The sequence below is a fragment of the Cheilinus undulatus genome, linkage group 20, assembly GCF_018320785.1.
Source record: "Cheilinus undulatus linkage group 20, ASM1832078v1, whole genome shotgun sequence".
Lineage (NCBI taxonomy): Eukaryota > Metazoa > Chordata > Actinopteri > Labriformes > Labridae > Cheilinus > Cheilinus undulatus.
The window spans coordinates 29,456,683-29,468,809 of NC_054884.1; the positions used below are offsets into that span (position 1 = coordinate 29,456,683).

Here is a 12,127-nt window from a genome sequence, read left to right on the forward strand (position 1 = left end):
CTCTGCTCACCTGTGACGTGAGCGCTGCAGCAGGACATCACCTGCTCACCTGGTTGAGGGGCTCATGCTAATCTAAAGCCGCTTAGACTTCTTATCTGCTCAGCGCAGGTTATGTGCTTTGGTCCAACAAAAATACCACGCAGAGTTGGCCTCTTTACTTTTCATGCTGATTCTTTAACGCCCCTCTTCTGCATTGACCAAAATACACTGGCCTTTTATTTTACAATGCTCGTGAAATTGTGGATTTTTTATGTGAAGAGAATGGATCATAGTACTTTAGTTGTTTGTATTCATCGATACATGAGCTGAGGGGATCAGTGGATTTATGATGTCAAACGTCACTGCAGAGCTGGTTAAAACATGAGAAATCAGGTTATAGATTAAAAAAATGCAACTAAGAAAAACTTTTACCAGACTTGATTAATGCATCACACTCCTGCAGACACACACATCCATGCGGACATGTGAAGAGTCATCCCATGTCCATGTGAAAGCAGTAATGCTGTAAAAGCCCTTATCCTATTGACTTAATCAGGAACCCTGTGGCACTCACAGCATGCCTTCACGTCTTGATCTCAGGTTTGTGCTACTCAAGGTCAAGGCAACACCACATCTTCATGTCACTGTCGGACCACGTCTTCTAAAATCCTTTATTTGTTGTTTTTTACAATCAGGAATATCTTTTCTTTCTCTACACAGACGCACAAAGCCGGAAAAACATATGGAAAACAAACTTTACATGGATTTAAATAAAAGATTTAGCTTAATTACATGATTTAAAAAATATTTTTTGCATTTCTACACTATGTACAAAGACAGCTCTTATAATATACATACATGTGTGTCAATATACAGAGACTGAATGCAAAAGGGACACGTAAAAGATGATCTGATGAGAGTACAGGGGTCCGGAGCTGATATTTAGCTGCCAATTTCAGTCGTCTTTGCAGGTTTGGAGTAGATCCTGCTCTCACATTCAGTTAAAAACGCCAAACTTGTCTTCTATGTGCAGTTACATTCATTCAAAAGTCATACTAACTCATTCAAATCATATTTTTACTCCATCTCAGGAGCTTAGTCAGCCATCACTGTGTGCAAAGTTGGACTGGAGTATGAAGATAAGGGGAATTCAGGAGGATCAATGTTTGTTTGCCTTCATTTAACCATCAGCTGCAAACTAAATTTGACTTTTTGCAAAGTGAAGAAAGACTTAAACCCGATATTTGTGAAACAAAAGCAGTAAATCTCTTAAAATTGTTAGATGGATTTTTTTTGGATGGGAAAAACCAGAAGGTAAAACCATGACATCCTATAATCTCTCTCTCTATGTGTGAATACACAGTTTAGAATTAGCAATGCAATGAGTCCATTTGTAAAGAAGGAGTCCATTTAAAAAGGGCGTCATAGCAGAGTATGTGTGTGGCATCTACATAGAAATGTTGGTAGAAAAATGTAGCATTCTCACACGCCCCAGTCCTCTCCTCTTCAGGTGGGAGTGGTGTCAGTTTTTTAATGTAAAACGGGGGTTAGCTCAGCTCACTGTGGCAACCGCCGCCTCGCCCCCCTCCTCCACTTTGCCGCCTTTGCCCATCGCCTTCATTTTGGCCATGATGTCTGTGAACGTTTCCTTCACCGTCTTCTCCAGGATCCAGCCTTCGCTCTCACTCTCGGGGTCATCTGGGTTAGCCAGGGTGGACAAAGAAGAGTTCACATACTGCAGGCCGATGGTCACGCCCATCTGAAATGGAAGAGATGTATGATGACGCTGAGCTCATAAAGGTATTTTCAGGAGCAGAGATGGTCACTGAAAATATGGGCACCCTCTGTTACTATACAACAAAAATACAAAAAACTTGTCCGACTTGTTCAGAATGCAGCTGCTAGGCTTCTCATTGGTTTGGACATATAACATCACATCACCCCTCTTTACAGTGGCTTCCTGTTAGTTTTAGAATTAATTTTACTCTTTACTTTTAAAGCACGTATGGGTCTGGCTTCAAGTTACATATCAGAGTAATGAACCCCCTATAAGCTAGCCTGCAGTCTTAGATTCTGGGGTGGGGCTCTCCTGGTCGTTCCAAAGTTGAAGATAAAAACTACTCTGATATATAGCTGGGTCTGGCTCCAAGCTATATATTGGAATGAATAAATACATCAGAACCAATTAATATATCAGAATTATATTCAAATTAATAAACCCCTATGATCCAGCACACAGCCTTAGATCCTCAGGTGGGGGGCTCCCGGTCATTCCAAAGTTGAGACATAAAACTGAAAGTGACTGAGCATTGGCTGAACTCACAGGACTAACTTTTACATACTTCTTTTTTGGTTTTATCTTCTCAAATATAGTTTTACTTTCTTTTTAATTTGTTAGCATATTTTATTTCCTCAGTTTATTTCATTGTCCCTTTGGTTGTTTTTAATCATTACTGCTTCCTCTCTTTAAAGCTTGTATCACTTTTATTGCTTCTCTTCTTTGCTTTCTCATTTATCAGTTTTACTGCCCCTATTTCTTATGGAGTTTTTCTAACTTGAAATAATTATCTTGATTTTATCTTGAGTCATATTTTACATTTTCTTTGTTGTTGTTTTTTTTTTTTACCAGCTGTCTTTCTCTTAGCACATTTTACTGCCTTTAATTGCCTTTGTTTATCTCTCATTTTGTTTTCATTTTGTTTGTTCTCCTTTAACTTCTTCCATCTTCTTACATTTCGGCCCTCTTGATCTCAGCCTGTGTAGCTGGGTTCCTATTGTTTCTGTGGTACTTATGTTGTCAATGGGATGTCTGATTATGTCTATGATGTCTTAGTCTACATGGTACCATATGATTCTTATATTCCAATTCAGAGTTACTCAATGCATGGCTCTTAAGTCACATGTGGCTCTTCTGTGATGATTTGTGGCTCTTTTGGGTCTTAATTTGAAAAACCTTGAAAAGGGGAAACCTTGACCTCAGAAATTGTCTATTGAAAGTCTCAAGTCAGTTTATTTACCATACTTATACAGTGGGCTTTAATTGACAAACTTATTTTTCAATATTTATTTTTTGTCAGTATATTTTGATTGCCTTAATTTGCCGTTTTTGGCCCCTTTTTGCAATTTTTTGCCACTTTTAATCAATTTCTGCCACCTTTCGCCCATTTTTGCCACTTTTAATCAATTTCTGCCACTTCTCACCCATTTCTACCACTTTTAATCAATTTTTGCTGCTTTTTGCCCATCTCTATAGTTGCAATTTTTTTATGTTTTTGCCATTTTCTGCCACTTTTCACACATTTAAAGCTGCCTTTTGCCATTAAATGCCCCTCTTTGCTGATTTTCCCAATGTTTTGCTACATTTTGCCCATTTTAGTCAATTTTCACTACTATTTAGCTGGTTTTGGACCATTTTGCCACCTGCAGCTTGCTTCTTTTGTCACTTCTCACCCATTTTTGCCACTTTCTGCCCTTTATTGCAACTTTCATTCCATATTTTTGCCACTTTATACTCAGTTTTAGCCATTTTATGGCTATTTTGCCACTTTTCATCAATTTGTGCCTCTTACTGGTAATTTTTGCCACCTTTAATTTATTTTTATTCCTACTTCAACCCCTTTTTGCCACTTTACGCAACTTAGATTGTGGCTCTTGCAAAAGTAATTTCCAACAATTTGGCTCTTTGGTTGAGCAGGGATGAGTTACACTGCTCTAATTGATGCCCTGTGATGTCTTAGTTTGCATGGATTCTCATGACGTCTGGGTTCTTGATGTCTTATGATGCTGTTGGGTTACTACCTTGATCAGATTTTGTCATGGTTCTTCAACTGTTTGTGTTCTGCTGATATAGTAGCAGTTACTGTTCTGCTGTCTTTTTTTGTTTTGTTTTGTTTGGGTTTTGTTGCTTTGTTCTCCTGACTTCCTCACATGTCAAAGCACTTTGTAAACCCTTATTTTAAAAGTACCATACAAATAAAGTTATTGTTGAGTTATTAGAACAACCAAAATAACCTTAAAATGGTTTTGCCAACACTTGAAACTGATAGGTGGAAAAATAACTTGTCCTGCTTTCTTTCAACAGCTTCCCTTTAAAGGTGTGGTGTGTAAAACTGAATATCAACATCTAACAGTGGGTTCTAGATTGCATTTCTCTGCTGGAAACTGTGGCAACCAGTTGAATTTAATGTGTATCTGTAATGTGAATACAATACAATACAATAACTTTATTTATCCTTTTTTCCTTTTTTCTTCTATGTTACCATGGAAACATGTAAAAATCCAAGATGGCAGCATCCATAGAGGGGACCCTCCCTATGTATGAATTAAAGGTTTATTCTGAGTTTTTGTTTTTTTTTTTTCAAAATAGCTATTTTTGAATTTAGATGACTAAACACTTATTTAGATAGACTGTCTTAGAAATGTTTTGCTTTATTTAACCAAGTTTGTTCAGCTAAATGCTACTAGGCTAAATATTACACACTGCAACTTAAAAGGCCATAAATAGGTGTTACTATCATTTTGAAATGATTCACTCCCAACTAAAAACTGCAGATAGGGGCTTTTAAAAAGTTTTAGACCAAATAAAAATGCTACTATCAGGATTAGCAAAGAATAAGTTAATAAAAGTTGCTTGAATTACAATAATTTGGCTAGTTACAGTTTAAATAAGTACTTCAAAAACACATATATGTCCTGCAGCTATAATGCATTCTGGCTTGTAGACCTCCATAGCAAAACATTAGGTTAAACTGTACGCTGATGATACTCCCCTGTTCATTCGCATTAGAATTTTTTATTTTTCTGCAGGTTTAAATAAATGTATGCAGTTATAACCTATAAAAATGGTCTAGAGAATGAAGTGTACTTTACCCATTCCCTAGACCTCCTTTGGATTAAGCACAGAGTCAGCTTAGCACAAAGATGATCAACAAATATGTCTACATTTGTCCACAGTTAAGGCAACAATCTGTTGCAAAGTTAGCAGCAGAATGACAAGTATATAACCTCAAACATTATGTCTGTATGAGATATGTATAACGTCACCTTGTAGCAAACTCTGTTACATAATGTTACCATAAGTCAGCTAATTGCTGCTTATGTTATGGTCATCTTCAGCTTCATAACATTAGCTTGTTATATCATCTTTTTAACTTGGTATTTTTGCCCCTTGACAACTGGGAGTCAGTACTGACTGTTGTGTAAGCTCACCCAGCTGAGAACCATAAGTTAATGTTAGCTAAGGGACTACAACTGAAAACTTAATTAACCTCGTTGAAGTTTCTGTGCATGTGTGAAAGTGTTTGACCTAAATGTGGTGTGTATGTGAGAGTGTTGAAAGGGAAATGTGTGGTAGTTTTAAAGAGCTAGAAAAGAAGACAAATGTGGACATAAAAATGGAAAAATGGCACAGGATCCTCAAAGTAAAGCCTAGAAATGTCCTCTCTTGTTTGAACATTAAGGGGATAATTTAAGAAAGTGAACATTGATCCCAGATCAGATTGGGAGCTCAAGCTTCAGGAAGTGGGACTGTCCTCTTCACCTCCCTTATTAACCCATCACTCACTATCTGTGTCAGAGCAGCTTGCATAACTGCTCTTAAATCTTCTCGTGCAGACGGGGCGTCTCTAAGAGGACTGATTAAAAACCAGTTTTTAGAGGATGGGTTTCTCTTTTGGATTTCACGGATTCCACCTAAATTAAACAATTTACTGTCAGTGAGTGGATAATGAGACACTCATCACCAAGGTCACTGACTTATACGGATTTATCCGTTCATGTCCCGATTCTTGGAAATGGATTGCAAATTCCTGGCCCCTAACAACAACAACAACAACAACAGATTTGAGAGAGTCGAGGTTGAGGCAAGATGCCACTTGGCTGTCCTAGGATTAACATTTAGGCATAGGTGAGATGCTCCAGGTAAGCTGCATGGCGAAGGTGGCACAGGGATACGTGGCAGTGCTTCAGGAGGAGGATTGACTTGTTTGGTAAGGATTAATTGCACTGATGATGATGGGGGTGAAGAGTGGAGGAGAGGTGCCAACTGGGTCAAGTCTTTATCTCTCGTGTTTATACAGTGAGTCTTCCTCTCACTTAATTCCACCAGGCCATCGGTGTCCTCACCCGACTTAAGAATAATCTGGAGGTTTGAACCATGCAAAATGATGGATGTGCTGAGTTGACACAAGGAGGCTGTTTTCACACGGGGATCGTCTCAACTCGATTTGATCACATTAAATAAGACAGTCAATTAGGGAATTAAACCAAGACACTACTGCACAAAAAGGTTGATAACGAAGAAAATCTCTTTTGTAGATCAACTCATTTTCTTATTTTTAAAAAACATAGTAGAAAAATATTAAATCCACAAAGTTTCTATAAGTCTCTTAGCTTATTTTATGAATTTAACTGTCAAACTTGATCGGTAAGGGATGGCTAACACCTGCCCATCCTCCTATATAATTTCATCAATCATCTCCCAAACCAATAAGTTACCTAACAACTTTGAAAAAGTACTAATTGTCTCATCTTTGACTTTGAACAGGCCCATTGTTGCCTTCTGTGGGTACTGCAGAAAAATAAAACTTGTTACAACTAAAGCTTCAGTATAGAGGCAACATCTGGTTTAAAATGAAATGCTATAAATAATGCCACGAAATAGATGAAATCACAGAGACTACAATTTATGGTTCAAGTCAATCATAAGGGATGAGGAGGTGTTTTACCCCCTTTTTCATTACTGAGCTCAGCAAGAGCAAACCTGCTGCACAAATGTTAAGATGTTTGTTTTAAAAGAGAAAGGCTTCATTGGTGAAGAAGAAACAGTATCGGGGTATCTAATATCTTAATCTGGTAGTAAAGTAATGAAGAAGGCTCTTTGATGTTGTCGGCCCTTTCTGCTAACTGTATCTAGACTTTTTAAGCTTGTTAGACATAATACCATTGGCTTGCACGGGAACAAATTCCCTTTCAGCTCAGGTAGATTTCCTTTTGACCTATTTCAGGACAGACAGCTTGGAAATGCTCTTTTTGAATGTGGAAGAGCTGAAAAAAATCACTCATTGTACATAGGAATGCTACTGAAGCCATTTGAACACAACTAAGACAGATGCCCCTGATGTTAAACACTTTGAATTCTCCATATGATCAATGCAAAGGTTAAACTGGACTGTAGGGCAATTTAAGTGAAATGATAAGCATTGACAGCCAACTAATGCCGTGAGGAGTTTGTTAAGATCGCTGAACTAGAGCCAATTAGTATAGGCTACTCGGCTACATCGCCCAAAACCTAAAACTACAGTACATAAAACAAGTGCATAAACCGAGTTTTGATGCTTTTAATAGGTTTAAAGCATTTAGAGGGGTCTGGCTACAGACGGGAGATCTCAGACTCTTGTGGATTCTCTTGTAGACCACTACTGTGAGACCCAGCCTCTGTCAGGATGAAAGTAAAGTAATTTGCCGGTTTAACGTATGTCTGGTTCTAGATGTTTTTTCTTGAATTAAATTTTATTCATAAACAAAGTCTGGCCGCTATGTACATGAAATAACTACATTGCAAATATTACAGACTTAGCACGATTTCATAAAGAAAACAGAAAAAGGTCAGAGGTCTAATGCGTAATCAAATTATGTTTTGGAGGCAGTTATGCGGCTTGCTTTAGCTCCGTCAGCTTAATCCGAAAGCTAACATAGCTAACTTAACTACATAGTTAGTGTTACTACGTAAGCCAATGCAGCTATGTTAGCTTAGCCTTAATGAAGCTAAAACAAGCCACCACTCCTGTAACTACTTCTAAAAAGGGTTCTGCTTTAGCAAAAGTTGCATAAACCAACCTAGCTAACATAGTTTAATTAGCTTTAGCTATGTATTTAAATTATCTACATATCTTAAGTTGCTAACGTAGTTTTAGTACCTTTAGCCTTAGCTACAAGGGTTACGTTACCTATGTATCTTATGAAGTTTTGTTAGCTTTAGCCTTAGCTACAAGGGTTATGTTAGAGCGTTTTCATGGAAGAAAAGCTTTTTTCCTATAGGAAGACAGGTTTTTGCAGGTTTACTGCAAGTTTAGCATAGATTTCCATCCTGACAGTGGTGGCATCTCACAGTAGTGGTCTGCAAGGGAGGGGGGTGTCTGAGATCTGCCGTTTAAGGCCAGACAGTCTTAGATGCATTTTGGCCAGATCAAAACATACGTGACTAATTTTGCATAGCAGTAGTGTTGCCATACTCCATATTTTAATGAATGTTTGTGTATCTGTGTTGATGCTCTGACCTCCAGTATAAAGATCAGTAGCACCAGCGCTCCAATGGTGTTCATCATGCCTCCATAGTAGGACAGCAGAGCTTCACGACAGCCGCGGCTCCACACATTGAGCTCCTCTGTGTAGTGGTCGTAGCTGTAATGGGCCGAGTTGTTGGTCATCTGGTGCTGGATGCAGGGTCTTGGGGAGCTGGGGTTACAGCAGCTGAATGGGACTCCATCCATCAGGTACTGTCCGTCCACGTTGCTCCCAATTCGGCTAAGAGGATGAAGCAGAGTCAATGTCACATTATGACAAGTTGAAGGTGAGATTAAAGGTCAAGAACTTGACAGATTATATTTGTAAGGTGTGAGGACTAAAATTAGCTGGACGAAGCATGACTTCAACCAAAATAACTCAAGGGTGTACTATGTTCTTTGTAGAGTTTATTGCATCTTAACCTTTCAACATCAAATGTATCAATTTTTTGTGAGACCCATGTCCAATCAACATTATCAATAATTTCTTTAAAAACCTTTTGTATACAATCTGATAAATGGTTAGGAAAAATGCCCTAAAGTGGATTGTCAGTTGCCAGAAATGCCTAATGCATCAAATGTGATACCATAAAAGGCAATATTTCATTTTTTTCAAATTCAGAAGTAGGTTAAATGAAGATCTCCATTCCAAAAAATGAGAATTTTTGGACTATTATTTGAGGTATCAGGCTTTACAGAGCTAACTTTATAGCTATACAATACAATTCATCAGTTTTGCTGCTACATGTAGGTCAAGCCTTTTCTATTGGGCCATAGTAAGTGGCGTTATTCTTTCAAATCTCATACTTAAAAGAGAACAATTTAATCTTTCAACTCAACCAAAATTCTATGAATGGTACTCCTGGAGAGGCCGCATATAAACTGAACATCTTTATGAGCTTTTTTGAGTATTTTGCACTTTTAAATTGGGAATTATTTTCTTTTTGCTTGGCAAAATCATTGGAAATATTTACTGCACTCTAAAGGTTGGACTATTTTTTGATTCCAAACCTTTTCAATTGCCTAAACTGTTACAACTAAGTAAAAAGAAAGTTTCCATGACAATAAGGATACTAGTGCTAGTGACTGAGAATGACTAGTAGTTGTAGGTCAATGGAAAGGCCTTTGTAATTGGATCTGTGGCACTAGAGGTCAGATATGGATAAGCGATTTCAACATCCGGTCAGGGCCATCAGACGTCCCAGAAAACTTTTTGGTCTGGGGGACAGAATGTAGAAACGCCACCATGTGTACTACTTTTGATATCAATCGAGGCATAAAATATTGCCGCTGCTGATATCAAGGGAGAGTTTAGTAAGGCTATTGAAAAGTATTACTTCAAAGTAAAAGTCTACCGCCTTTTTTTAGTCAAACCTTAAACCTACCTGGATGACAAAGAACTTTATCAACTATCTTTGGTCTTTTTAAAAGGTCTTATCTGTGACTTATGTCTGCAATACCATAATACAGTCAAGTTGTACTGATATCAGTTAGCCAGTGTTTTGACTTAAAAGTCCCAGCCAAGAAATTTTACTTAGCCATGATGTCCTGGAATGTCTCCAGGTATCCCGCTGATTGGAAAAGACTCAGACACTTACTGAACATGGACGCTGTAATCCCTGAGATTAAACACTAATAAGGTGCCAATGCTTGAACTTCCTTCCAATAGTACTCTCAAACATTTGTTTTCTAGATTGTTCAAGTCTTGTTAAGTATGTTTGTGTTAGCAAGTATGGTTGTCACATTTCACAGGGCGGAACATCGCTCTTCTTATCCCACTTGTGCCTTTTTGACCTCATATCTTTTTCTGTACCTAATCACTCAAGCCCCTCCCTTTTACCTTATCCATAAAACTGCCTAGTAACCTCTTCCACCCTGGCAGCCCCAAATGCCACCATTTCTGTGATGTTAATCCTCAGTAAACGAAAGTGAATAATACACCTGGGGTGACCTACCTTCACCTTAAATCCACTTACACTCTCACCTTGATACTCTCAGGGTCAATGACAATCTCTCTGAGCCAAAAAACATCCAGTTCCCTATCACCAGGCAGATCTATGATTTCTAACTTTCAATAGGGATTTTATATTGAATATTTGTTACTTACTCTTTGACTTCCTTCGCGCTGAAGTCCAAGTAGCGGTTGCTAACCCACTGAATCTCAAACCAATCTCTGTAGTTGTCATTTCCACAGCAGCGAAACTCCATCTGCATCTGGTCCAGGGTCCTCTTCATGTAGCAGCGTCCCGGTGTATCCGTGTCTTTGTAGAACTTCATGCCATTCCTTAGCCCTTCTGCCAGGGTGAACTGAAAAGGGATCCTCATCACGAAACACAGCAGGGCCGTCAGAAATAAAAGGGCATTGAAACCCACGCAGAACATCAAGAAGTTCTTCAACATGGGCTTCCACTTGATAAACTTGGAAGGGTCCAATGAGTCATAACAGATTTTGCCTCCAAAGGCGTTGATTCCACAGGCTATTAGACCCATCAATATGAGCAGATTGGGCAAGAAGTGACTCTCGTTGTTGTCCATGAGTTCTGATCTTTTCCGTAGCTCAATCTTAAAGAAAAGGCCCATGCTGAAGATCAGCACGCCGGCCATTACAGCAAACCAGTACATGAACCAGACAGTCTGGGCGAGCTTTACTCGCTTCTTCAGATCAAATTTTACCAACATCAACGCCATTGTTCAACCGGTGGTGTGTCCCTACCTGCAAAGAAGAGTCAAATGATAATCTAGAACAGCAGGAGCTCCAGATAGACTTCCAGATAGCTCCTAAGTTCAGTCAATGTTCGTGAATTCGCCAACCTGCAGGTCTGTTTGCAGTCAGGGTCTCCTTTGGCTGGTCCAAGCGGACAGGAGAATCAGTTCAACCTGTAATCCATCCCACAGCGAAAGAGCAGAGAAGAAGAACCCAGGATGACCCAGGGGCAGCACTTTTGGGTTATTTCTCGGAAGATATCTCCTCTCCCATCGTGGCGAAAACTTCCACTTTCTCAAGGCTTTGTTTTCCTAACTTTTACTGGTTTTCCTCCCTTAACACACAGGTGAGGCTAATTGCGATGTTCTGTTCTCCTTGAGAGGTGGAGGATTGCCGAGGATCCTCATGATTAAACTCAAAGTTGCAGTACGTCATGGTAAGCCCCTGTAAGCAGCCTGATCCAATTTGCAGAAATCCCTCTACACAAGATGAGCCTGATCGTAAGCCTCTGCCAGGGGCCATAATTGGTTTGAGCGTTCACGTGGTCATGGTTGCCTTGATCAAACGAACAGGGAGCACTGGAAGCATGAGTTGAAGGCTAACAAAGACCATGCACAAGACAGTGGAGCTAATAACGGTGCATATCCATTCACAGGTAGGGGTCCACAAGTTCAGCACAAACAGGATGTCCTCCCGGCAGTGCTAATCAAGCCCCAGTAACCCATTCACAAGAAACAAAAGAGCTCCCAGGCTCACAATACAATTGCTGCACTGGGACTGAAAATGTGATTTAGAACTGCACAAAAACACATGCACCTGAATCAAATTTAGCTTTGTTTGCATCCTTATCAACACTGTGAAATTGTGTTATTGTCTTTTGTGGTTGTGGAGATTAGAATCAACACGGCTTCTCGTCTGAACATTAGCTCACTTACTCACTGAATAGCTTTTATTTAATCTCTTTTAGCCCTTGTGTTGTCTTAACATTTGGTATACTCCCGTTGTCCGAAGGGTCAAAAATGATCTGCCTTCATGAAGCTTTTAAAATAACAGAATTTTGAACCCCAGATCTATTTTACAGGAAGAGACAACCTGTCATTTATTGCAAACCGTCTAAACCCCTCCCTCTTCTAAGAACAGAAAGACTGTATTTAATTACTTG

At 39.1% G+C, this 12,127-nt stretch overlaps 1 protein-coding gene across 1 annotated transcript; it reads right to left on the reverse strand.

Moving 5' to 3' along the window:
• Positions 1-717: 717 nt before the first annotated feature.
• On the reverse strand, positions 718-10,949 carry prph2a (peripherin 2a (retinal degeneration, slow)). Its single transcript, XM_041815324.1, has 3 exons — positions 10,369-10,949; positions 8,256-8,502; positions 718-1,738 (listed from the first exon to the last, which is right to left on the reverse strand). Exons 1-3 carry the CDS (start codon positions 10,947-10,949, stop codon positions 1,532-1,534), a joined length of 1,035 nt encoding a protein of 344 aa, XP_041671258.1. The 3' UTR covers positions 718-1,531.
• Between the last annotated feature and the right edge of the window lie 1,178 nt (positions 10,950-12,127).